General features: G+C 40.7%; 1 protein-coding gene and 1 pseudogene across 2 annotated transcripts in view; one reads left to right on the top strand and one right to left on the bottom strand.

Moving 5' to 3' along the window:
* The window catches only part of MYO5A (myosin VA), a 236,091-nt gene that overhangs the window by 132,818 nt on the left and 75,774 nt on the right, over positions 1 to 27,499 (bottom strand). The window contains exons 2-4 of the mRNA XM_080650082.1: positions 19,588 to 19,698; positions 15,642 to 15,813; positions 13,092 to 13,236 (exon numbers count right to left, since the gene is read on the bottom strand). Coding sequence (XP_080506208.1) covers positions 13,092 to 13,236; positions 15,642 to 15,813; positions 19,588 to 19,698 — 428 coding nt within the window. The remainder of the gene's footprint in view (positions 1 to 13,091; positions 13,237 to 15,641; positions 15,814 to 19,587; positions 19,699 to 27,499) is intronic.
* LOC308245014 (barrier-to-autointegration factor-like) lies at positions 12,190 to 12,458 on the top strand (annotated as a pseudogene). Its single transcript has one exon. The product of its transcript is annotated as a barrier-to-autointegration factor-like (transcript).

Below are 27,499 nucleotides of genomic sequence, written 5' to 3'. Positions count from 1 at the left end.
GAGGAAGGGCGGCTGAGAGCCTGGCTGTCTTTCTCTGGCGGAAGGGGGAAGGAAGCCCCCAACCGCACTGAACCTCAGTTTTGACTGCACTGAACCCCAGTTCCGGGCGAGCCCCTGGGGACCCACACTCTTACGGGGGGAGTCTGGACTCTCGGGCGGAGACTCGGGAGCTGGGGAAGGCAGAAGTCTGAAGGCGTGCGCGTGCCAGTGCGCACAAAGGCTGCGGAGGTTGCCACAGGCTTTCCCTAGTGAAAGGGAGTCGGAGGCTCCTGACGGCACTGGGCCCCAGTTCTGACTGCACTGAACCCCGGTTCCAGGCGAGCCCCTGGGGACCCACGCTCTTGTGGGGGGAGTCTGGACTCTCGGGCGGAGACTCAGGAGCCAGGGAAGGCGGAGATCTGAAAGCGCACGCGTGCCAGTGCGCACAAAGGCTGCGGAGGTTGCCACAGGCTTTACCTAGTGGAAGGGAGTCAGAGGCTCCTGACTGCACTGAGCCCCAGTTCTGACTGCAGTGAACCCCAGTTCCAGGCGAGCCCCTGGGGACCCACACTCTTGTGGGGGGAATCTGGACTCTCGGGCGGAGACTCGGGAGCCAGGAAGGCAGAGGTCTGAAGGCGCGCATGTGCGCGCAAGGGCAAGGCTGATGGGAAGCCAAGACTGAGTCTCCACCCCATCCAAGTTGAGCACAGAGGCTATTGCAATTTGGCAAGTCTAATCCTATAAGGCTGTCTCCAGCACCGAACTTCTCCCAGCATAGACACAGCTGATCCTTACAGCCAACTGGCCTGGAGGTCAATTCTTCCCAGTGATACCAACAACAATCAAGACTTAATTACAACAAGGCTGTACACACAGTCCACAAAGGGGTGCACCAAGAATGTCCACCTCAGGTTAACTGGGGAGGCAGACCCACTGGGCCATATTGGAAACCTAGCACACAAATCTACCTTACCAACTCAGGGAAGCAGTGAAAATGCGGCGTCAAAGAATCAGATCACAAACGAAAGAAATGGAGGAAAACAAACGACTGGATATAGAATTCAAAACCACGGTTATAAGGCTTTTTAAGAATATCCTAGAAAAGGCCGATAAATATAACGAGACCCTCGAAGATATGAAAAAGGACCAACTAGAAATTAAACATACACTGACTGAAATAAAAAATATTATACAGAGACCCAAAAACAGACTAGAGGAACATAAAAATCAAGTCAAAGAATTGAAATACAAAGAAGCAAAAAACACTCAACCGAAAAAGCAAAAAGCAAAAAAAAAAAAAAAAATCCAAAAAGTTGAAGATAGTGCAAGAAGACTCTGGGACAACTTCAAGCGTACCAACATCAGAATTATGGGGGTGCCAGAAGAAGAGAGAGAGCAAGATACTGAAAACCTATTTGAAGAAATAATGACTGAAAACTTCCCCCACCTGGTGAAAGAAATAGACTTACAAGTCCAGGAAGCGCACAGAACCCCAAACAAAAGGAATCCAAAGAGGACCACACCAAGACACATCATAATTAAAATGCCAAGAGCAAAAGACAAAGAGAGAATATTAAAAGCAGCAAGAGAAAAACAGTTTGTTACCTACAAGGGAGCACCCATACGACTGTCAGCTGATTTCTCAACAGAAACTATGCAGGCCACACGGGAGTGGCAAGAAATTTTCAATGTGATGAATAGCAAGAACCTACAACCAAGATTACTCTACCCAGCAAAGCTATCATTCAGAATTGAAGGTCAGATAAAGAGCTTCACAGATAAGAAAAAGCTGAAGGAGTTCATCACCACCAAACCAGTATTATATGAAATGCTGAAAGGTATTCTTAAAGAAGAGGAAGAAGAAAAAAGTAAAGATAAAAATTATGAACAACAAATACATATCTTTCAACAAGTGAACCTAAAAATCAAGTGAATTAAAAACCTGAGGAACAGAATAATCTGGTGAATATAATAGAATCAGGGGCATAGAAAGGGAGTGGACTGATAATTCTCAGGGGGAAAGGGGTATGGGGGGTTCATGAAGAGACTGGACAAAAATCATACACCTATGGATGAGGACATTGGGTGGGGGGAGGTAAGGGCAGAAGGTGGGGTGGGAACTGGGTGGAGGGGAGCTATGGGGGAAAAAGGAGAAATAATTGTAATAATCTGAATAAAGATTTATTTTTTAAAAAAAGATTATAATATATGTGATGGAGCACTAAGAGAGAAGGAGGTGATCAAGGAAGACTCCCTGGAGATGATACCTGAGCCAGGTCTAGAAACGAGGAGTAGGAGAAAACAAGTAAGGGATGAGAAAGTTAGGAAGGGAACATTCCAGGGAAAGGAGGTAACATAAATGAAAGCTCAGATACATGAGAAGATAGGGAAAAGTGGGTAACTAACTTTGGCTAGAACATGGATTGATGACAGATAAGGTTGCAGAAGTTAGCAAGAACTGGGTCATAAAGGCTTTACATGAGATGTTAAAGAATTTGAAGTTTACCTAAAGGTCATGGAGTGCTTTTGCAGGGCTTTAAACAGAAAATAACACAACTCAGTTAATAAAATCACTCTGGCAGCAATGTGGAATACGGTGGTAAAGGGTCCAAGTATGAACAAAGGTTATTATTGAGAGAGACAAATGGTTTAAGACACTGGTCGGCAAACTCATTAGTCAACAGAGCCAAATATCAACAGTACAACAATTGAAATTTCTTTTGAGAGCCAAATTTTTAAACTTAAACTTCTTCTAACGCCATTTCTCCAAAATAGACTCGCCCAGGCCGTGGTATTTTGTGGAAGAGCCACACTCAAGGAGCCAAAGAGCTGCATGTGGCTTTCGAGCCGCGGTTTGCTGACCACTGGTTTAAGAGATAAATGGTAGTAATCAACAGTACTTGGTAATAAATTTCCAAAGTAGAAATTTAGAACTTTTCTAAGGAAAAGGTTCTTTTTTCTTTGAGAAAATGAGGTTCACTGACTTATTTCACAGGCCTTGAAAAATACAATAGGCATATAATATATGCCTGATCAAGCAATTCACATCACACACCAGCGCCACATAGCAGCTGTTCCTGAAACTCTGACTCCCATATTGAGGACCTTGGTAACAAACTAAGGGACGTCCAGTCCTCATAGAACAAGCTTGTATGTAATCCCGTTTTTGTGAAACTTCCTGTATGTCATACTCACCATCTCATTTCCCTTTTATTTTAATTTCTAGACTATACTGGATACTCTCATGGCCTCTGTTCATTCATGGCTGATTTCAAGATGAATCACTAGTAAAACAGTTCTCATTGTGGAACCAATGTCCTTTCTTTTAGTCATTACAATGTCCTCAGAATTTATCTTTTTCAATACATTAAAAAACAGTAAAAAAAAGAAAAAAAGAAACAGTATCAGCAGTCCTCAGATTACCTTCTACAATATGATTAGAAAAATTACCTTTTCCTGATTCTTGCATGATCAGTTCTGTCACTACACCCTGTGTGCTAGCTAGCTTGACAAAATTCTCCCAGCACTTCTAATAGCAAACAAGCTGAGGAAGCTGCCACTAGTCTGATGAAAGTATATATTAATAGAACGGCTATCCTAAACTGCACTGCCTTTGAAAAGCTACTTATTTCATGTTTTAATGACAAAATGTATCAAAAAAAAAACAACAACACTAAAAATCCATATAGAGAGCCCTTTCCTATAATATGAAGAAAGAGAAAAATATTAAAGGCAATAAGATCAAGGATTGTTCAAACAAATCAGATTTGTACAAATACACACATATACATTCTGATATCAAGCATGAGCCAGACACATTTTTTCCATGATTCATAATCCTATATTCATATAAACAACAATTTTTGAATGTTTTTAAGGAACTTTATTATTTTTTATATAAAAGGTAATATCTGTATTACTCAAAGAACAATTCTGAAGAACATTAAGAGCTCATCAGCAGCACCGAAACAGAGTAACTCTCAAAGGCAGAATCAGAAAAATACAAATAACACAACCCTAGCACCAGTTAAAAAATTAATGCTGTTTGGCTCGGTGGATAGAGCATCGGCCTGTGGACTGAAGGGTCCCAGGTTCAATTCCGGGCAAGGGCATATGCGTGGCTTGCGGGCTCAATCCCCATTTGGGGGCGTGCAGGAGGCAGCCCATCAATGATTCTCTCTCATCATTGATGTATCTATCTCTCCCTCTACCTTCCTCTCTGAAATCAATAAAAATATATTAAAAAATTAATGCTAACAGTTTTTAAATATTTATGAGACTTTATTCTTTCTTTCTTTTCTTTTCTTCTTTTTTTTTAATCCTCACCTGAGGATATTTTTCCATCAATTTTTTATTTTTTTATTTTTTAATATTTTTATTGAGTTCAGAGAGGAAGGGAGAGGGAGAGAGAGATAGAAACATCCATGATGAGAGAGAATCATGGATCGGCTGCCTCCTGCACACCCCCTGCTGGGGATCAAGCTCGCAACCCAGGCATGTGCCCTGACTGGGAATTGAACCTGGGCCCTTAGGTCCACAGGCCGACACTCTAACCACTGAGCCAAACCAGCTAGGGCTCCATCAATTTTTTAAAGAGAGTGGAAGGGAGAAAGAGCGGGAGGGAGGCAGGAAGGGAGAGCGGGAGAGAGGGAGACAGGGAGAGAGGGAGAGAGGGAGAGAGGGAGAGAGAGATCAATGTGAGAGACACATTGACCAGTTGCCTCCCACATTTGCCCCTGATGGTGGCCAGTGAACCCACCCACAACCCAGGTTTGTGCCCTTGACCAGGAATCAAACCCTCTACCCTTTGGTCTGCAGGCTAACGCTATAACCACTGAACATCACCAGCCAGGGTTATTTCTTACTTTATTATTCCTGACTTTTTGGCAGAGAGAATTCTTTTTGTCCCAAGCCCCATAGACCATTCCAATATATAAATAAGCACCACTCTTCCATTATATAAACTTCTCTGAATCCAGATTCCAGTCCTACTCTGACATTTACCAGCTTCATGGTGCTGAGCAATTACATAACCTCTCTGGGTCACGGTTTTCTCATCTTTAAGATTAAATAGCATCTAAAGACCTCTTAAAAGCTGAAGTGCTATGATCTAAAAGTCAAACTAACTTTGTAGTTGATTTTTTAGATGTTGGGTTGGCCATAGCCTACACTCTATGCCAGGGTAAACTCTTAGAACCAGAACAGGACAGGCCTACAGATACTCAGTCTTGAATGGCCATATATGAGATGGGCAACATTTCTTCTCTGGAGAACCCCTGAATTAGAGATGGCCAGAATCAATAAAGGGCTACAATGAGAAAAATGTAATATGATTCATTGACTTGCTTTTAAATTAAGAACAGGAATCAGAAATCTTTATAAAGTAAGTACAATACGGTCTTTAAAATGTTTTTCAGTTCTATGTGGCCATAGGAAGAAATGTCAAAAAAGTAGGACAAGAGTGAAGAGCCAAGTAGAGATACTGAAGGGAGAAGGGTAATACCTATTAAAGACATACAAAGGGAAAAACAAGGGTATGATAAAGATAGGGAGAAAACAGACAAGAACATGAGGGATAAAATTTTTATTTTTCATTTGAACTGTGGCCTTCAGATTGTTCTTTTCATGTAAAAAATGTATAATTCTACGAAATTTTGATTAGCCAATCAGTCACTACTCATAATACTTTGGGTGCTCTTGTCCTTATAAGAACCTTCTTTCTACTTTTGGGATATAGCAGGTATCACACTTTAAGGGCCTGATAAAAAACAAATTAAGGAAGAGAGATTCTCCACTCCTCATCAAGGACAGATCAATCTGGAGCATCCTAGGGATGCATAAACCAAAGATTTATGATTTCAGGTATGGCCAGGCCTCTCAAGGGCCTCTACAGTGATTCTAATTGGCTTGAGTACTGGTGTCTTGGAGTAGAGGTGAGCTCTTCTGACCTGTTTCAGTCAATGGTGGCACAGAGGCTCTTATGTGAACTAAAAGCCCCACCTAAAAATATTGCTTTATTCTTTCATTCAACAAACATGTAATGAGCAGCCAAAAATGCTAAACACTTTATGAAGATAAAATATTTTAGGGTCATAGCTTATTGTAGGAGAGTGGCAAGTACAAGGTTAAAATACAGTGGATAATTACTAGAAAAGAGGTCTATCCAGGATACTAGGAAGAAGGACACAGAATTTCCAGAATAGGTAAGAAGGGGATGTCAGGAAACATTTTCTAGAGGCGGTGATGCCTAAATTGACTCTTATATAGTTATTAGTATAAACCAGATTGTGTGAGAAAAAGAACTGAGAATTAAATTATGTGGAGGCACCCAAAACCCCAGGAAAAAATTATTCATGAACAATATCCACTCTGGGTTGATGCAAGAGAGAGGTTTTGTGCTTTAGTTTATTTTCCTTCTATGGTCCTCAGTATCTATATCTGTTTAGTATCTATATCTATTTAGTACCAATATCTATATCTCTTTGGTCTCTCCAGCCTTTCCTTATTTTTATTAAATTTTCGTTTTGTATCAAATGTATTATTTTATAGATTTTTCCTTCTAAACTTTACCCTTTAAAAATGTAAACTCTCTAGTTTATCATGACTACACTGAATACTATTCACATCTTCCAATACCATCAACTCGTCCTCATTACATATTCATAAATGTAATGAATATACTTTCAATTCACATCCAGGTCATTAATGAGGAAACGAAGCAATGCAACCACAGACCTGACTCATGCAGAACACAATTTAATATATCCACCCATGGTGATATTTACTTTCTGATAATCACCCACTGAGTGTTGCCACCTACCCTGATAAAGTGTACAAGCGCCTGGGTCTAATTTTTAGCTTATAAGTGAACATGCTCCATGAAACAAAACCTAGTTTTACTTTTTAAAAAAATATGTTTATATTGATTTTTTAGAGAGAGAGAGAAAGAGAGAGGAAGGGAGAGGGATATAAACATCAAGAGAAAGACATCATTGATTGGTTGCCTCCTGCCTGCTCCCCACTGGGGAATCAAGCCTGCAACCTGGGCATGTGCCCAGACCGGGAATCGAATCAGAGACCTCTTGGTTCATGAGTTGATGCTCAACCATTGAGCCACACTGACTGGGCTAGAGTTTTACTTTTTTTAGGCAATCAATATAATGATTTCTCCCTTCATTTAATCCCTCACTAAAACAAGAAAACATGTAATATATTGCTTTCTTCCAAAGCTGTGCTTTTACTGTGGTGACTTAAAGATGTGGCTTCACTTGATACTCTAGAAGTCCCTATCTCCCTTATAAGAGAAATGCTAAGTTTTCCTACATTATTATCACTTGTCAAAATCAAGCTACTCTGCTATCTCTCTATGATTTCTGCTTTTGAAATCAATCCCAAGAAGAAAAGATTTAAACTTTAAAAGATTTATACTAGGCAATGAGTTCACAATGACAATATTAAGTATTACTTTTGAAGTGTAAATATTTACTATAAAAGAGTGTGCTGGCACTGGTGAAAGCTGTGCTTTAGAGAGTCAAGGACACTATTCAGAAAATGAAAATAAGTATTCCCTAGAGATACACGCTGAGGTCATGTAATTCCTGGTCAAAAGCCTGTCATATGGCTGTAAGGTCCTCTCACATAATCTGACTTTTTGTTCAATCAATACAGAGCCTCTGAGATTAATATAAAGATGCCATAAAAGAAATAGCTAATTATATGTGTTTATAACTTGTACAGACTCTTACACTTACTGTATTTTATTCCTACTGAATCCTATGGGGTAGAGTACTCAGCAAGTTCCAAGTTCATATAATAAAGAATTCTAAAGAGGCATCACTTACCGGGAGCTAAGGTGGTCTAAAAGTAAAATTTGAGTGGAATCATGAAGAATAAACAGAAATCAGGCAGATAAAGGAGCATGAAAAAGGCTATTCTAGGCTGAATAAAAGGTCCAGAAATAGAACTATGCACAGTTAACTTGAGGGAATAGATGTGTTAGAGCAGGACCACTTAGCTGAAAATAAGAAAATTAAATGCCAAGGCTTCAGAGTCTTGGAGCTGGATACAAATCTCAATCCCCAGAAACTATTAGTATGATAACCCAAACAAGTTACTTTCTTCATCTATCTGCTCCCAGGCTGTCATGAAGATTAGATAGAGGTAATACGTTGACACCATGCTTGGCACCTACTAGGCATCTAAACAGGGTAGCTATTAATTAATGCAAGTTAATCCACTTTTACATACCATACATAAAACTCTCTTTATCAGGAAGCATGCATTCCTTCAAGTCTATTTGCTAAGTAGGGTACTTGGTACCACATGGCAACTCATCATAGGTGTCAGAAGTATAAAATTTTTCAACCTTTTTGTAAGTATGAACTTTTTTTTTAAGTTTAGAAAAAAGAAAAGGTAGCTTTAGAATGAGGCTTTCCCTGAATCTGTAACATATACCTCTGACCCACTCAGCATTCCCTACCTCCTTTTCTGATTTTATTTTTTTCACAGTACCACTTACTAATATATGACAACATATGCATATTATTTATTTTTTCAACTCTATTATTTTTTACTAGAGGCCCGGTACACGAAAATTCATGCACTGGGGGGTGGGGGGTGTGTGTGTGCACCCTCTCACAATCCGGGACCCCTCAGGTAGGGTCCCCAGGCCTGGCCTGAGATCAGGGCCTATCTTGGCTTTCCTTCCCTGGGCTGCAGGCAGCTGGCCCCACCCCCGCCGCTGTCACTGCTTGCCATCTGTGCAGAGCTGCCCCCCCTCCCCTGCCACCAGTGGCCTCTCTCTGCAGGCAACAGGCTGGGGTGCAATGGCTTGGCTGGCCTGGGCCTCCCTCTTTCTTTGCTGGGGGTCGGGGACAGCCCTGCAAGAGGCCATCTGCCTACCTGATCATCCTTAACCACTCACCTACCTACCTGATCACCCCTAACCATTGGTCTGCCTATCTGATCACCCCTAACTGCTGGTCTGCCTATCTGATCACCCCTAACCACTCTGCCTGCCTGCCTGATTGCCCCTTACTGCTTGCTTGGGGGCAGGGCCAGCCCGCCAAGGGGCTGTCTGCCTATCTGATCTCCCCTAACCACTCTGCCTGCCTGCCTGATTGCCCCTAACCGCTTGCTTGGGGGCAGGGCCAGCCCGCCAAGGGGCTGTCTGCCTATCTGATCTCCCCTAACCACTCTGCCTGCCTGCCTGATTGCCCCTAACCACTGGTCTGCCTACCTGATCACCCGTATTCACTCGTCTGCCTACCTGATCTCCCCTAACCACTTGCCTGCCTACCTGATCACCCCTAACCGCTGGTCTACCTACCTGATCACCCCTAACCACACTGCCTGCCTGCCTAATTGCCCCTAACCGCTTGCTTGGGGGCAGGGCCAGCCCGGTGAGGGAACGTTTGCCTACCTGATCTCCCCTAACCGCTTGCCTGCTTACCTGATCACCCCAAACTGCTGGTCTGCCTACCTGGTCACCCCTAACCCCTCTGCTTGCCTGCCTGATTGCCCCTTACTGCTTGCTTGGGGGCGGGGCCAGCACTGACTTCTAGTTGGTCAGCCTCCAGTCGTTACTGGTCATTATGACCCAGGGTTTTTATATATTAGGATTATTAATTTTAGAGAGAGAAGGGAAAGGGAGAGAGAGAAACATCTATGGAGAGAGAAACATCAGTGGGCTGTCTCCAGCACACACGCTGACCAGGGATCGAACCTGCAACCTGGGTATGCGCCCTGACCAGGAATCAAACCCGTGACCCTTTGGTGCATAGGATGATGCTTCAACAAACTGAGCCACACAGGCCAGGGCAGCCTCTTATTTTTTTGTTTTTTGTTGGTTTTTGTTGTTGTTAATCCTCACCTGAAGATATTTTTCCATTGATTTTTAGAGAGAATGGAAGGGGGAGAGAGAAAAACATTGATGTGAGAGAGACACATAGATTGGTTGCCTTTGCACATGCTCGACCAGGGCTGGGGATCGAGCCTGCAACTGAGGTACATGCCCTTGACTGGAATCGAACCCAGGACCCTTCAGTCCCCAGGCCAACGCTCTTTCCACTGAGCCAAACAGGCTAGAGCTGCATCTTATTTATTTTTATTGTTTATCATGCCTCACTTCATGCGGGTAAAAATGTTTGTCTATTTTGTCTAATTTGTTCACTGCTGTGTCCCCCATGCCCCAAAGAGTGCTTGGATGGTGCTCAGTAAGGGTCTATTGAACAAGCAATGAACTGTGCCTCCCTGAAGACGCCAGGGGCCTCGAGGAGCCACCAGTAATGCGAAACACCAGAATTCACATCTAGTAAAGATGGCACATCTTTATTTGGTAAGGAAAAAAAAAGATCCTGCAACATCAATTCCCGATTATAAGTCTAAGCAGACATGGTCTATTTAGCTCTTATGGCACATTTTATGGGTGTAGATTTATTCATATAAAAGGTAAACTTAATATCATAATTGACTAAAGCATATTGTAAAATTGTGTAAAAAAACAAAACTAAGTAAAGAGAAAAACCAACCAACAAACCTGCAGTTAATAAATCACATTGAGTTGCTGAGCCACAGGGGGATAATGAGGGGGTGAATGTTAATAAATCTAAGGGTAAAAAGCAAAAAATATTCCTATAAATCTAATACTATTTGTAAATTACCAGTAGCAAAGATGGTAAGAGCCAAGCTTTCATATTTAAGGAAGAGCATTTTCAAAGAAGTAATATAGTTCTCTATGAGCAGCAAAAAAAATTTGAGATTACTTTTAGGCTCTAGCACTCCATGCACTTACCTCTCTGCCTAGTTCTCAGGTTGTGCTTGTATAGTGCTAACTCTACTGCAAGGAACCAATACTGTACAAATCAAATACTGGCGGGCTTTTCTAACTTTATGGAAAAATTATACTAATAGATGGAATTTTCTCAAATTTAAGCTTAAAAAACAGTTTCTTAAACTTTTATTTTTTATATAAATATATTTTTATTTATTTCAGAGCGGAAGGAAGAGGGAGAAAGAGAGATAGAAACATCAATGATGAGAGAAAATCACTGATCAGCTGCCTCCTGCACACCCCCCACTGGCAATGGAGCCCGCAACCTGGACATATGCCCTGATGGGGAACTGAACCGTGACCTCCGGGTTCATAAATCAATGCTCAACTACCTAGTCACGCCGGTCGGGCTTTCTTAAACTTTTGACACTCGTTACTATTTATAGTAGAACCTGGTACAATATGGCAATGTTATGTAGTATAAAACTATGTTTAGTCATTTTATATTTAATATGTTAATATTTCATAGTGTCAGACTAATTGATTTTGAAAACTAGTCTTCCTAGTTATGTGGCCTTGGGAAAGTTACATAACTTCTCAGTAAAATAAAAATTAATAGTAATACTACCTCAGAAGGTTCTGTGAGGATAAAATTAGTTAGTTCATAAATAGAAAGCAAATAAACAGTGTACTGCACAAAGATAGTACTTAATAACTGCTTGCTGCTATAAAAAGTATTAGTAATACTTTACTAATAAAAGGGTATAATGACATCTATGGACTGTCACTGAACAATTCTAAAATTCTGTCACACACGGATCGAATTATGTATAAATAAACAACTCTGGCTGGAAAGGAAAAAACAAAAACCTCTGCAGTGTTAGTTTTCTCTCCACTTCACAAATTGTTTGAGGGTTTCCCATATCATATTTATAACATGCCAAGTTTTTACCTGTGGGCTGGAAAAATGAGATAAATATAAACTATTCTTCTATGCATCCACAGTTTTGCATTACATAACATTATATTATTAAGAGTATAATCTAGTCTTAAAAGTAGCTTTTTTTCCTCTGATTTTCCATTCTTAAAATATTAATGTTCCATGGTTAATACCAAAGACATTTTTCTGATGCTATTTAGGATCACTGATGTTGTAGTACATAATGCTAACACTGAAATTCACAATTTCCTTGGTAGTTAATTTTCTAAGATACAAGTAGATTTCTTCCAGTTTTTAGTTCTTGCCTGCCACTCAGCTGAATGACATGGGGCAAGCCATTTAGTACTACCAATCCTTGATCCACTCATCTGTAAAATGTAACATCTGTACTTGTATAGTCACAGGATCACAATGAGATTCCAAAAGTGGTTTTTAAAAATCATATGCCTTGGGGAGGAGCCGTTATGGGAGCTGGAACTGCCGATTAATCCTGATCAAGATGACAACCTCCCAAAAGCACCGAGACTTCGTGGCAGAGCCCATGGGGGAAAAGCCAGTGGGGAGCATGGCGGGGATCGGTGAAGTCCTGGGCAAGAAGCTGGAGGAAAGGGGCTTTGACAAGGCTTACGTGGTCCTCGGCCAGTTTCTGGCGCTAAAGAAAGATGAAGACCTCTTCCGGGAATGGCTAAAGGACACATGTGGCGCCAATGCCAAGCAGTCCCGGGACTGTTTGGGTGCCTTCAAGAGTGGTGTGACGCCTTCTTGTGATGCTCTCTGAGGAGCCCCCAATCCCTAACACCAGCCTTGAGTCTCCAGAGTTTGCAGCTGAGTGGGGGCTACTCCCTTGTCCTCTACAAAGGAAACGATTGCTGACTGCTCACCACCAATGTTCTCCGGGTCTTTGGGGGAGTTCTCTACCCTCACCATTTCACCTTTTTTGGAATTCTCACTCTTGCATGCATCTCTCTTCTCTTTCCCCTGCCAGTTTCAGGTCAATAATCAGCTTTTCTGAGTGGATTTCTGGCCCCTACCCTCACCCCTGGTCTGTTTAATGACATTTGGCTTCTCTTTTGGCAAAACAGTCACTGTCCATATAAAGTTTTTTAAATCAATAAAGTCAGTGGCCTTCTAAAAAATAAATAAATAAAAATAAAAATCATATGCCTTTTACAAATGTATGTTATTTTAAAAAATAATGCAGGCCATCTAAGACAAGCTAGTCAAGAGAAAGAGAGATAGAAACATCAATGATGAGAGAAAATCACTGATCATTATTTATTATTATTTAATAATAATTTATAAGCTGCCACTCATTGTATTTTAAAATATCTGTGACTCAGCAATGAAGAAGTTATCACATCTAATAAGAGTCATTAAATAATAAATAGAGCTTCCACCAACCTGGCCATTTGCTTGTAAGCTTCTTCAGCTACTGCAAAGATATGTGGATCCATATCACCCATGTTCTGACCACTGTATGCATTTATAATATCTTCTCCATAAATAGGCAGCTGTTCATAAGGATTTATAGCTACTAGGACTATACCTGGAGAAGGGGGTGAAAAAGCAAAAGAAGAAATCAATGATATCCTAATGAGCATACAAAACTTGGTTAACTGAGAATCACAGCTAACACAAATTTCCATTTCAGTTTATACTGAACAAATTGGTAAGGATCAAAATACGACACAGCCTTTGTCTCCAAACCCATTATACCTAGTCCTAAATACAGTACCAATTAAACACTGAACTAGGTTATTTAAAATAATGACAATTGGGACAATGTTAAAATAACTTTAAATATTTTTATAATATTTAAAACAAAAATTCCACTTCAAATGAAATAATCAGATTCATGCAAGAGTGTTTTTCTTTAAATTAAGATGTTTATTAAAATGTTATTCATAACAGTGAAAAGTGAAAACAAACAAAATATATAATAGAGTGATTAAATAATTTTGTTACAGCCATATGACACACTATTGTGCTACAAACATAATCATATTTTTAAAGAATATTAAAAGTCATAGGAAAACATGACACACAACTATATAGAGACTGACTCCAATTTTATAACTATTTATACTCTCACATATGCACACATAAACCAAAAGATATTGTTATTTTTCAGTGATGAGTTACTTTTGTTTTTATACTTTTTTTGTATTTCCTTAACTTTTACAGTAGGTGTATATTAACTCATTCATTCAGCAAATATTTTTTCAGCTCCAACTATGTTTCAAGTCTAAGTTCTAGACTTACAACAGTAAACAAACAAACAAAAAAGAAATCTTTACCCTCTTGGACCTTATATTCTAGAGGGAAATTCAAACAATTCACAAGATAAATAAGAAAAAATACATATCATTGGTTAGATAGTAGTAAGGAAAAGGAGAAAATTTAAACAGAAAAGGAAGACAGATACTAAACAGGGGACAAGGAGTTTATGACTTAGATGGGAGGGTAGGGCAGGGAAGGCTTCACCAAGAAGGTAACATATGTGCAAAAAAAATTAAAGTAAAAGAAAAATTAAAAAAAAAATTCAGTTAATACACAAGGAAGAAAGGGAGTTAATATCAAGGATATAAAAGATATAAATTATTTCAAAAAGAAAAGATATCTGTTCCTGTCCCAAACAGAACAGTAATGAAGAAATGGTCACCACTGAATTGGGTATCCCAAGCAAATAGAAGGAAACTAATGGAAATCTCAGATCTGAGTCTCAGAGGAGAATGATTAGTGAAAGAAAGATAAGAAGTCAAAAAAAAAGACGCAGGGCCCTGACCGGTTTGGCTCAGTGGACAGAGCGTTGGCCTGCGGACCGAAGGGTCCCAGGTTCGATCCCGGTCAAGGGCATGTACCTTGGTTGCGGGCACATCCCCAGTAGGAGGTGTGCAGGAGGCAGCTGATCGATGTTTCTCTCTCATCGATGTTTCTAACTCTCTATCCCTCTTCCTTCCTCTCTGTAAAAAGTCAATAAAATATATAAAATTAAAAAAAAAAAAAAAAAGACGCAGGGATGAGAGAGAAAACAAAGGTTAAGAAGAAAATAGAGCCCCAGCTGGTGCATTGGCACATGGAGGAAGGGTCCCAGGTTCAATTACAGTCAAGGGCATATACCTCGGTTGTAGGCCCCAACCCTGGCCCTGGTCAGGGCATGTGTAGGAGACAACCAATTGATGTGTCTCTTTCACATCGATGTTTCTCTCTCTGTGTCTCTCCCCCTCCTTTCCACTTTCTCTAAAAAAAAAATCAATGGAAAAATATCCTTAGGTGAGGATTAACAAAACAAAACAAAAAAAATAGAGAAAGAGAGAAAAAAGAAAGAAAGAGGGAAAGAAACCAAAATATACATACATGAACATGCTTAATTTCTAAGAGACATAAAAAGAATTCTGAGCTGGGTCCTTGGCAGCCAATACTATAAGGAGCAGGAGCCTAGGCAAGCAGATCAAACAGGAATAGCTACTACAAATCAAGTCAGTCCTGCATTTCTAAGTAATTGAGAAAGACACTAAACTTCCTGAACCAGCCCCAAAGATAAGTCTTTGGACATTTACTCTTCATGTTTTTAAAAGAGATTAAAATAACTGGCAAATTGACATTAAATTTGGCATCTAAATTCTGTGAGGTGGGAGGATCCAAAAGAGGAACCCAGTTCTTTGTATTTTGACAAAAATTATGTAAGTTCACAAAATAGCTTATTCTGCATAAAGTACAGCTAGCTATGAGCATTGGTAAATCTTTTTAATAACTATGAAGTGAAATTGTCTCTAAGAGAAAATCCAATCACAGTCTTCCTTCCCCATTGCCATATTTCCATGGCCAAGTCCATTAGAGCAGTGGTTGGCAAACTCATTAGTCAACAGAGTGGCAAACCACGGCTCGTGAGCCGAGCCGCAGTTTGCCGACCACTGCATTAGAGGAAAGAGGACAGCAAGGTACACTCACCACAATATGTATAAATAAGTTTGGAATCAATAAAGCGGACTCTGAGATTGTGGAGCACAGCAGGCTCATGAAGATAGCTGAGGGCTGTGAGGTCATTTTCACCTACAAGAATGTCAGGGTTTCTTAAGTGAGGCAATTCCTTGGTCTTTGGATCCAGACGATATTCCAAATCCTGAAAATGCACAAGATACAACATCTGGATAAATCATGGCAGTAAACGTGAAATAGGCCCATTGCATTTTGCTTATTTCCTATTCCTATTTGCTTCTCAGCTATTAAATTCATTATTTTCTTAGCACCTTCCAAAATAAGAAACTAATGCAAATGGCAAAAAATAAAAATAAAAAAAAATAAGGAGAATCTTCTTTATTCACTAGATGTATATATATGTATTAACAATTTTTGCTTATATAGTTTGAGCCTAGACATTTTTACCCAGTTACTGGAGCATAAGTTTTTAATCTTTATTCAAGGTGTGTGGTGTTTTTTTCCTATCTTCATCTATGATATAAAAGGCAGTATAAAACAGTGGTTAAGAGTTTGGCTCTAGAGTGAGATCGACCTGGGTTCAAATTCTAAAACTAGTACTTAATTCTTTTGTGGTCTTGGGTGTGTTATCTAACCTGAATCCTTCATTTGTAAAAAGGGCATAATAGAAACTGCTTACAGGGGTGTGGTAAAAATTAAATGAGGCAATGCCTGGTGCGTGGTAAATACTTCGGAATACTGAACCCCAAGGGGTCAAAGAATACCTTGAAATCAGCTATATCATATATGTACTTTTTTGAAAGATAGTCCATAGCTTTCATTTGATTTTTAATGAGGTGCTTGGCCTCAAAGTTAAGAAGTACTTACTCACTTAAAGCCAAGAGAATATGACTTTATGGCAAAGCCAAGCTTGGAAACTGTAACTCAACTATGTATTAAGGACAAATAACATGACAAATGAATAGGGGGAAAAATGCAATTTAATTGTAGGGAAGGACAAGCTGGTTTTATAAAAAGTCACTTAATACTGATGAGATATACAGAGGTCATATATTCAAATCTGTTTGAAATGATGCTAATTGGGGAGGAAATTTTACAACCTGCCATTCTATCTCTCTCTGCCTATTATTAGGGTACTAGAGGCCCAATGCACGAAATTCGTGTAAGAGTAGGCTTTTCTCCCCCCAGCTGCGGCACTGACTTCCCTTTGGCACCCGGGACCCAGGCTTCCCTCTGGCCATTGGCAGGCACCGGGAGCCGGGCTTCCCTCGCAGGCTCAGCTTCATCCAGAAGGTCATCTGGTCTAATTAGCATATTATGCTTTTATTATTATAGATAATGTCCTTCCCCAAAACTGACTGGTCCTTGCATTGGCCCCTGCAATACACAAAAGCCACTTCCAGCGGTGTGATCTCAGGCAGAACTACTTAATGTCTCTGATCATTGACTTCTTTATCTGAAAAATAGTCAAAAAACCACCTACTGACCCACAGGATTGCTGTAAGAATTAACATAAGAAAATATAGCCCAAAGTACCTAATGTGTACCTAATACATAATAGATGATCAATAAATGCTGAATAAATTAATTCCTTAGTTTGGCATTCAGGGTTCTCCTAATTTCACCTAATTCTTCCCTACCATCTTCCCAACTAATCTCCTTACCTCTGTGTTGCTCTCCTGAAATTTATCCTGCATGCTGCCACCAATGAGTCCTTTCTAAAACACAACCTGACACCCTTCCTCAGTTTATAAATATTATAGTCACTCATCGTAGCATACTAGTTGAAGCCCAAGAGTTTTAGGAAGAACACCAGGCCTTCTATGATCTTGCTGGTCCTGTGCTCTCACTTTACATCCCTATCCCCTTGCTGGTCCTGTACCCTCATTCACATCCCAACAACTTGGAACTTGGGTAGCTCCCTAAACACACATTGTATGCATGCCTCCCTGCCTTTGCCTGACTTTTCTGGATCCCTGAAATGCACTCCCCTTGTCCACTCATTCTTCAGAGAATGCCTCCCTGACCCCTTACCTTTCCCAGCCCCCTGACCATCCCCGCTCTGTTCTACTTTTGTTTCCTGGCTTTAAATCCCAGCTTCATACCTTAATACCTATATAACCCTGAGCAAGTCCTAAACTCTCGGAGCCTCAGTCTCTTCATCCATAAAGTGGTAATAATAATAGCCTCATCTCATAGGCTTGTTGTGAGGATTGAATGAGTTATAGCAAATTAAGCACTTACTAAGTGCTCAATACATGTTAACTGTCAGGAGAGTATTATTCATTTGGTAGTTAATCATAAACTAACCTTTTCACATCTTAGTGGTGTTGAACTGTTCTATATAGTTTTACTTTACTTAACTTTTCATGTATTTATACAGCTTCCTTGTTTAAAGGAAATTAATGTCACAAAGGTTTTTAAGAAAAAAGTGTGATATGGCCTGTCAAATGCAGTGAAAAGATTAAAAGGAGTAAACACTAAAACAAATCCACTCATCCAGCAAATGCAGACAGGGAAATATAGATGTACAATTGGTTTTAAATATTTCTGGTCATGAGCAAAGTGTTTATACACATTAACTTATCAGTAAAATTTTTCAAATAATTAGTTCCAGCAAAAACCAAATGGCTCCTTAGATGATATGAAATATGTTAGTTAATATCAAAACATTTTTTTCTATCTTTTTAATCCTTACCTGAGGACATGCTTAGAGAGAGGAAGCGGGGAGGTGGTGGGAAGAGAAACATCAATGTGAGAGAAGCATTGATCAGTAGCCTTCTGTATGCTCCCTGACTGGGGAATAAACCCACAACCTGACTGGGAATTGAACCAGTGACCTTTAGGTGCATGGGACGACACTCAACTAGCTGAGCCACTTGAGCCGGGCAATATGAAAGCATTTTAATGCTAGCCTAAACAAAATGCAGATAAACAAATGCATATTTTGGAGAATTATATCCTATATAATAAAGAGGTAATATGCAAATTGACCCTCACGCCCTTGCACAAGATGGCCGCCCCATGTGGTCAAAGATGGCCACCACAAGATGGCTGGCAAGGGAGGGTAGTTGTGGACGACCAGGCTAGCAGGGGAGGGCAGTTGGGGGCGACCAGGCTGGCAGAGGAGGGCAGTTGGGGGGGGGGGGACCAGGCCAGCAGGGGAGGGCAGTTAGGGGCAACAAGGTTGGCAGGGGCAGGCAGTTGGGGCAGATCAGGCCTACAGGGGAGGGCACTTGGAGATGACCAGGCCTGCAGGGGAGGGCAGTTGAGGGCGACCAGGCTGGCAGGGGAGGGCAGTTAGGGGTGACCAGGCTGGCAGGGGAGGGCAGTTGGGGGCAACCAGGCCAGCAGGGGAGAACAGTTGGGGGGGACCAGGCCTGCAGGGTAGGACAGTTAGGGGCGACCAGGCCAGCAGGGGAGGGCAGTTGGGGGCAATCAGGCCGGCAGGGGAGGGAAGTTGGGGGCAATTGGGCCAGCAGGGGAGCAGTTAGGCATTGATCAGGCTGGCAGGGGAGTGGTTAGGGTGTTATCAGGCTGGCAGGCAGGCAAGCGTTTGGGAGCCAGCAGTCCCAGATTGTGAGAGGGATGTCTGACTGCCAGTTTAGGCATGATCCTGAGGATCGGGCCTAAACCAGCAGTCAGACATCCTCCGAGGGATCCCAGATTAGAGAGAGTGCAGGCTGGGCTGAGGGACATCCCCCTCCCAGTGCATGAATTTTGTGCACCGGGCCTCTAGTGTGAATATAAATCTAGTCATAATCAATTCATAGACAAAAATAATGAATTTTTAAAGTATCTGCTATTTCCACTAACCCACTGGGATAGAAATTTGAGTTTGCCATTTTGCAATTTGTAATCAATTTAATATGTAAAAATATTAAATTGGTTCAAAATTTAAAACTTTTGAATTCCCTTCACTTTGTGCCAATGACAACAAATAAAACCAAATTCTTACCTTTCCTTCCTCAAGGTGAAGCAGGAGGACTTTGTCTCCTGGCTTGTAATCTTTGAGCAGCTCTGCTGATTTCCAAACTTCCTCAGGATCAGGTATCCACACTCTGGCAAACTGGAAAACAAAAAGAAAAAAATTGAAACTAGCAAATCAATACTATATAATAAAGAACTAATATGCTAATTAGACCGAACAGCAGAACGACTGTCCGGACGACCTTCCAGATGAAGGCAGGGCTGCGAGGGCCAGCTGAGGCAGCTGGGGTTGTGCGGGCTGACCAGGACTGCAAAGGTGGGCCGGGGCTGCAAGGGCTGGCCGAGGCAGTTGGGGCTGCTAGGGCTGAGCCCCTTGCACAAATTTCATGCATCAGGCCTCTAGTTATGTTATAATGATATATAAAACATATCATGGATTTATTTATAATTAAATAATTTATGAAAAAATAATTCTTGGTCAATATAAAATTTAATTTTTAAATTAGTAGATGAAAAGTATTTTAGACCCATAGTACTGTCATACCTACATAATATAAAAAGTATACTCTGTATTGTAGTAATAATTTCACAATATATGTAAGTTAAATCACTATGCCATATACAAACTTATACAGGGCTATCTGTCAACTATATCTCAATAAACTTTCAGCTACAATGAAAGAATGACTTTGCTTTATATAGTAAACTAGAGGCCCGGTGCATGAAAATTCATGCACTGGATGGGGGGTCCCTCAGCCCGGCCTGCCCCCTCTCTCACAGTCCAGGAGCCCTCAGGGGCAGGAGGCGACCTGGCGATCAGGGGAAGGCGACACCCCCATCACACCTCTGCTGCTGCCACTGCTGGCAGCACAAGCCTCGGCCGGCCCTGGTTACCTGAGCCTTGGGCGGCCCTAGGCGGCTGGGCAGCCGACATCTGAGGCTTGCCTGTGCCTCGGGCCAGCCCTGGGCGGCTGGGCAGCCAATATCCGAGGCTTGCCTGTGCCTCGGGCCGGCCCTGGGCGGCTGGGAGGCTGAGGGCGGGTCCAGCCACACCTTGTGCCTGCTGCCCACCCCCCTGGTTGGGCTGAAAGGACTGTGGGACTCCAGCGGGGCTGAGGGGACTGGGTGCCGCCATCTTGTGGCTATGGGCACTGCCATCTTTGTGATGGTGTGATGGTCAATTTGCATATTCCCTCTTTATTAGAAAGGATGCTACCTGAAAATATATTTTAGGTTAAAATGTACATATAAATCTATTTGTTCACTAAATGTGGACTTTCAAAATATAATTTTGAATCACTAGTATGGTGGCTCTGCCAGTTTCAGCAACACAGCTATCTTTTACAGCAGGATTACAAATTGAATTTTTATTGTGGTTTTCATTCTATGCTCTGCAAACCCTTAGTGACTTCCCAGGTGCTGCTCCAGGCCATTCGAGTGAAGAGGAGAGGAAGCCTGGGACTTGGAGCCATAGCTGTTTTACATCTGGGTATCAGGAATTTTCACTGAAGAAAAGTTCTATTGCTAATGAAAAAGAAATTAGAAAGCAATATTTTACCTTCATTGTTTTGTAAAGATGAGAGAAAATGGTAAAAATGTATCTTTGGCTAGCAATAAGCTTGGATCTCGTAGCCTCAATGTCATGAAAGAAATAGGGTCAGGGGTTCCTGAAGCAGCAGATCTTTAGCCTCAATTAGACACTCTGGACTTAAGCCAATTTTGGACTTTAGGTTAATGTTGAAGAAAAAGAACAAATTGTATATTTATAGGAAAGAATCCTCCAAATACCATACTGAAAAGATGTTTCATGATTTCTTGGTTTCCTCAGGAAGGAGTCTCTCTTTAAAACATATGTACTCTAAACCCTGATGCCCATTTTTCAAGAATAAATGAAAGCAGCACCATCAGCCTTTCTCTATTTTCTTCAGAGCTCTCATTGCTTATTTTTCTTATTTATTATTTCTCTTCATTCATTAGAACATAAGCTCCATATTTGTATTATTCAACATAATATCGAGTAGCTGTGAACCTGGTACAAGGCTGGGCACTTAGTATTTGTTGAAAGAATCTCAGAATAAAAGGTATCTCCTTAAATTGAATAATATAGTATGATAAAATAAATGCACCCATTACTTTATTGTTCTCTTATCACAAACTCATGCAAACTTTCTGCCTGAACAGTTTGGAGAGGAAAGAGTACTAAACTAGGTTATGGGTTCTAATCCCAAAACTATCATTTTTAACCTTTATTTCAGGCACCTATAAAATGGGGGTGATAGGAATACTCATCTATTTTATGTCAAGAGCTTACACATACCCCTAGCCCGTTTGGCTCAGTGGATAGAGTGTCGGCCTGTGGATTGAAAGGTCCTGGGTTTGATTTTGGTCAAGGGCACATGCCCAGGTTTCAAGCTCAATCCCCAATAGAAGGCAGCCGATCAATGATTCTCTCTCATCATTGATGTTTCTATCTCTTCTTCCCTCTCCCTTCCTCTCTGAAATCAATAAAAATATATTTTTAAAAAAGAGCTTATACACATAGAAACTTTGTGAAAAACATAAACAAATATACTGCATAAGTACAATTATTAATGTTTTCCCCATAAAAAGTGATTGCTAATGTTCTATGTCAAATATTACTGAAATTAGTTTTATAACTTTCCCCCTAGCTACACAGCCCATAAACTGAGTACTAACTATGCACATTACTAAAATCTTACTCATTCAATAAACATTTCTGTGTACCAACTGGTCCCACTCTGAAGCTCACTTTAGAAAGTCAGTATTTACATAACTTCCTCTGGAAGGATTTACTGGTTCTAGAAAAGATATGTAATATATGAGATACAGAGTCATAAAATTACCTACTACCCTGACTGATGAAAGCATAAATAAGCAAAATGGGTCCAAGTGAGTTTGTAGAAGGCTGACTGACCAGCTCTAAACATGAGATTTTCAACTAAATCTAGAAAGAAGAGCCTTTGTGTTCTTTGTCAATAGCAAGCTGCAGCTTGGATTTTCACAAGTATTTTGGAAACAGTAATGGGTAAGTACTTTTCCAAGGCTAGATTTCCAAAAGCTAGGTGTTAACAGAAAGGAGAGGAAGGCTAAGTAAGGCCCTTGCACACTGCAAAGGTAAGATATTTAAACACTCCCTGCCTTACCCTTTACCTTAACTCTATTTCTTGGGAAAGTATCCAAGGAGAAATAGGTCAGAAATCAGTCTATTATTACCACTGTCTTTTTATGGTTCTTTTCCACCTTTAATGGTGACTACAGAAACAACTATACCAGAACTGGGTCAATTTGAGAGGTATAAATACATAGTTGCTAAAACTCAGAGGAATTGCAACCTGACAATACCCCTTCCTATTGCCTCTGTCACTAACAACCCTACTTTCCACTTTTCCCCCAGAACCCCATGAAAATACACATGGCAGCCCTGAGAATAAGACTACACTTGTCCAGCCACATTCAGTGCTAAGACTGCAGGAAGAAAGACAAAAAGGCAAGGCCCCATGATCACATGAAAAATCTAGAAATGGGATATGGCAGCCAAGAAACAGGCAGGAATCAGAAATAGGGGTGGACACACATATCCGGAAGTCTGCTCAGGGGCTTCCTGTGAAACAGAAACAGTTAGCAAAAGATAGCCCCAAACTGGACACAGCTCCCAGCAAAATAAGAGAGGGTCCAATGTCACTCTGGCAGGATTAGCCGGAAGAGGGTGGAGCTTTCCTGCAATACTCCTCATTCCCTTTTCTATTTATACTACTCTAGTTTTGTCCCTCATTATCTTGTAAGTCCCTCAAATATCTATCTCACTCATAATACCTCAGACCCTATCTGGGTTATTTATGGATCTCTCTGCCTCTCACATTGAACTCTGTATCTTTAAGCCATCTTTGAATCCCCTCTAAAGTTGGCCAACTTCCTTGCCCACTGCTGGTGGGCAGCACATTTTTGTTAATGTTATTTAAGACAGAGGTAGGGCAGGGGAAGGAAAAAAGATGGGAGAACTTGCCCTGGCTGGTATGGCTCAGTTGGAACATCGCCCCATACACGGAGAGATGGTGGGTTCGATTCCTGGTCAGGGCACATAAACAGGTTGCGGGTTCAATCCCCAGTCAGGGATTAAATCAGGCAACAGATCTCTCTCTCTCTCTCTCTCTCTCTCTCTCTCTCTCTCTCTCTCTCTCTCTCTCTCTCTCCTGTCTCTCTCTTTCCCCCCCCTTCTCCTCTCCTCCTCTTACCTCCCTTCCCTCCATCCCCTCCCTCCCTCTCTCTTCTTCTCTCTCTAAAATCAATAAAAACATGTCCTTGGGTGAGGATTAAAACATTACAAAAAGATGGGAGAACTTGGATGAAAGGTAGCAAAGGCAAACTTCACAGGCCTACCTCAGGAAAATTTTTATGAAACCACAAAGATGGGGGAGGAGCCAGAGACTTAAAGAAGAGAGATTCCTGAAATAGTAGGCAAAGAAAGAATAAACATCTGATGTAGGAACTAGGGATTTGGGATCTGAGGCACTATCACTAAAACCACACAAACAAACAAACAAACAAAAAACTGTAGATGAAAAGAGAAAAAAGATTTAAGCAGATAATGTGAAAATGTAAACACATACCAAAGAAGATTTAAATAACTCAAAGGAACACCTGATTAGAAAGATGGGACAAAATGGAGATGGGCTTAATTTTATAACAGTCAAATGTGAGAAAACAATGCTACCACAGATTTAAGTTGCATAATAGCTTGCGAGGAAAATAAAAACCATGTATTGTTCACAATACAACTTAATGAGGCCTGGCTTGCATTGACGAGGTAATTCTCAGAATCTAATGGAATAACACTGGAAAAGCAGGTTTGGGGTTCATGCTTGCACTAGTACTTGGCAGAAAGGGGTAGTAAACAGTGTTGGCTCAGCCTAGCATAGATAGCCCTCATACCTTCTCAGGGGTTACACCATTCCTGTACCCTTAAGGAAGCACCAGTCATCTTTCTTTTTGTTTCCTACCACATGACAACACTCAAGAGATCCCTGATTAGTGCTGATGACTCACTGGAAGTTTTGCTAATTTGCATTTTATTAGTCAAGGAACTCTGAGATGTGGGCACCAAAAGCAGCTGTTTCCGATGCCTGGGACACTTTGAGAACAAGACAGCACTAACAGAGTAAATGACAAGTTCCCGAAAATCTGACCCAACACACCTATACATCTTTCCTAGCTCCCCTATTACATCGTAAGCAGCTTGGCAACATGGAATCTGCCTTGATTCATTTCTGATATCCCATTGTGAATGTCTGCAAAAAGGAATGCCTTATGTGACAATTCAAAAAAGCCTGTGATAAAAACTAAGTATCCTAGGAACTGAAGCAGGAGAGAAATCCTGAATCATTAATACCCCAGCCTCTGAACTGGGACATTAACATTGATAGTCCACATGGTTACTAAGTAATTCATATAACCCTTCTCACATGTTTTGACATAAAAAAAATTCAGAAACTCCTACCGTAAAGCACACAATGGGCTTTCTAGAACTTTTATACACACACACACACACCCCAAATATTTGTTGAATGAAAGAATGATACAATGAACTCCCATATACCCACCACTTGGGTCAGAAATAAAACATTACTATCATTGAAACTCCTCAATGGAATATCTTCTTTAACATGTCATTTTCCCTCACCACTGCTGTTCTCCATGGCAAACTATGGGTTTGCTGTACCCCAAAAAAGCCCTGCTGCCTCACACTTCTGTGCCTTTGCTCTACTTCCTCCATCTGGAACACAAGCCCTCCTCTTGGTCAGCCAGCAGACTCCTGTTTATCCTTCATACCTGTGTTAAAGTAGCACCTCCTCTAAGAAGCCTTTCCTGACTTATCATTTGGCACTCCATTCTCATTGTCCCCACTACCTCATACAATCTTCCACTAGAACCTTTCCCACTAAATGATGATTTTGCACGCCTTCCTTCCTCTAGAGACTGTGAGCTGCTTAAGAGAAGGGGTACATCTTATTCATCCTTGCCTTTTCAGCACTTAACACAGGGCCTGCCTATAATAATTTCTTAATAAACTTTTGTGATATGTATATTCTTGGCCTCAGACATTAATTACACTCTAAAAGAGCAGACTAAATGAAGTATTGGCAAGAGGCTCTCAGAATCTTCTGAAAAGGTCTACAATTCCCAGAAACAGAGAAAAATGTAAGCAATACTTGAAAATTGAGTTATGTCGAAATCTTGGTGTGACAGAAGGAAAGAGAGACAGGCATTTAAGTAATAGAGAAGTAATGAAACATCCTTCCCTCCCCCACCACAAACCCACACTTTAATCTCTTCATAATTCACATGTTTAGAGTGAAAGCTACCCCTAACTTCTAGAACAGAGTGCCCCATCCCAATCCCCAAAACTCCTCACTCAGAAGGCAAACGTATTGTGACCACTTCCACAGCCATCTCCTGGAGCAGCAAAGAGGGAACAGATGGGAAGGAAGTTAAGCCAGAGGGTTAGGGCAGGGTAAGGAGGTCACACTAAAATGGGGAGAAAGAGAAAAGAAGGGCTGGGGGTGAACACATGGTGCCTTCTGGGTAGCGTTGGAAGTGAAGAGCGAAGTGCCCTGTGGTTCTGCTGTAGCTTTATAGCAATGCATGCTGCTGTTGAGCAAAATGACAAACGCCAACCTGCCTCAGGAACCTGACACCGATGGTGAGGAATGAGAGCTAACATCTATTAAGAACTTTCTCTGTGTTAATAGAGGCCTAGTTATTGTACATACATAATTCCATTCAATCATTACCATAACCCTATTACTAACCCATTGTAACAGATATGGAGGCTTAGACCTTAAAAGTGGTAGAGCTGGGGTCCAAATCTATATCTGCTCTTTCCACTCCACCACACTTCCCCCTTATTAAGAAAGTAGATTTCGTGAAGAAAAAACTCTCCTCCTTCACTCCAAAAATGTTCCTCCTGGTATCATAATGGAAACAGCTATTGAACTGGTCTATGTGATCAGGTGAGACTTAGAAATACCTCATCTACGACAATGTGTCAAAGCAACAGTAATCAGCCTGGCATCCATCCTTCAGTATTCCAATGGGCTCTGCCCATAGAATGAGGCTCTACCAAAAATGAGTTTAGAAAATAAGAGCAAAATAATAATAATAATAATAATAATAATCTGAGATGCCAAGGACTAAAATTTTAATAAATGAATAATTTCAGCTTCATTTACTTTTATAAATAAATAAAATGGCCCAGCTGGTGTGACTTAGTGGTTGGGCATGGACCTATGAACCAGGTCACGGTTCGATTGCCGGTCAGGGCACATGCCTGGATTGTGGGCTTGATTCACAGTGGGGAGTGTGCCAAAAGCAGCAGATCAATGATTCTTTCTCATCATTGATGTTTCTATCTCTCTCCCCCTCTCCCTCCCTGTCTAAAATCAATAAAATATATTTAAAATAAATAAAATGATTTAAGGTATTTAATTTCTTTGTAACTCTTAAAGTTACCCTGCATGTACAATAAAATGTGCATGGTTTAAAAGTAAATTAAGTTCAAGTCAGTTTCCAGCAAACACTGAAATTATTTTAAATTCATGAAGGAAAAAATAACTTTGCAAATTAATGTTTATATTTTGTCACCATCCAATAGCAAAAATTAAATAACTATTTCTCTAGAATTGCATGTAAGATGGAATGACTATTTTCAGATACTGCAGTTCTGTAATAATCCTGTAGAGATTATCTTTAGAACTAGGTCCCATGTTATAAGCATAGTCTTAAAGTGCACATCAAGAAAAATTATCATTATTTCCATCTACAATTAGCTAGAGATATTTGAGGATAAATTACAAAATTCTAAACAATTAAAAGAATCAAAATTAAAATGGAATCGCCAAGATTTTTTTTTTAAGATGGCTGCT

Source organism: Plecotus auritus (assembly GCF_963455305.1).
Source record: "Plecotus auritus genome assembly, chromosome: 1".
NCBI classification, from domain to species: domain Eukaryota; kingdom Metazoa; phylum Chordata; class Mammalia; order Chiroptera; family Vespertilionidae; genus Plecotus; species Plecotus auritus.
The sequence above is the reverse complement of the archived record's forward strand: the minus strand, read 5'-3'. Positions and strand labels throughout refer to the sequence as shown.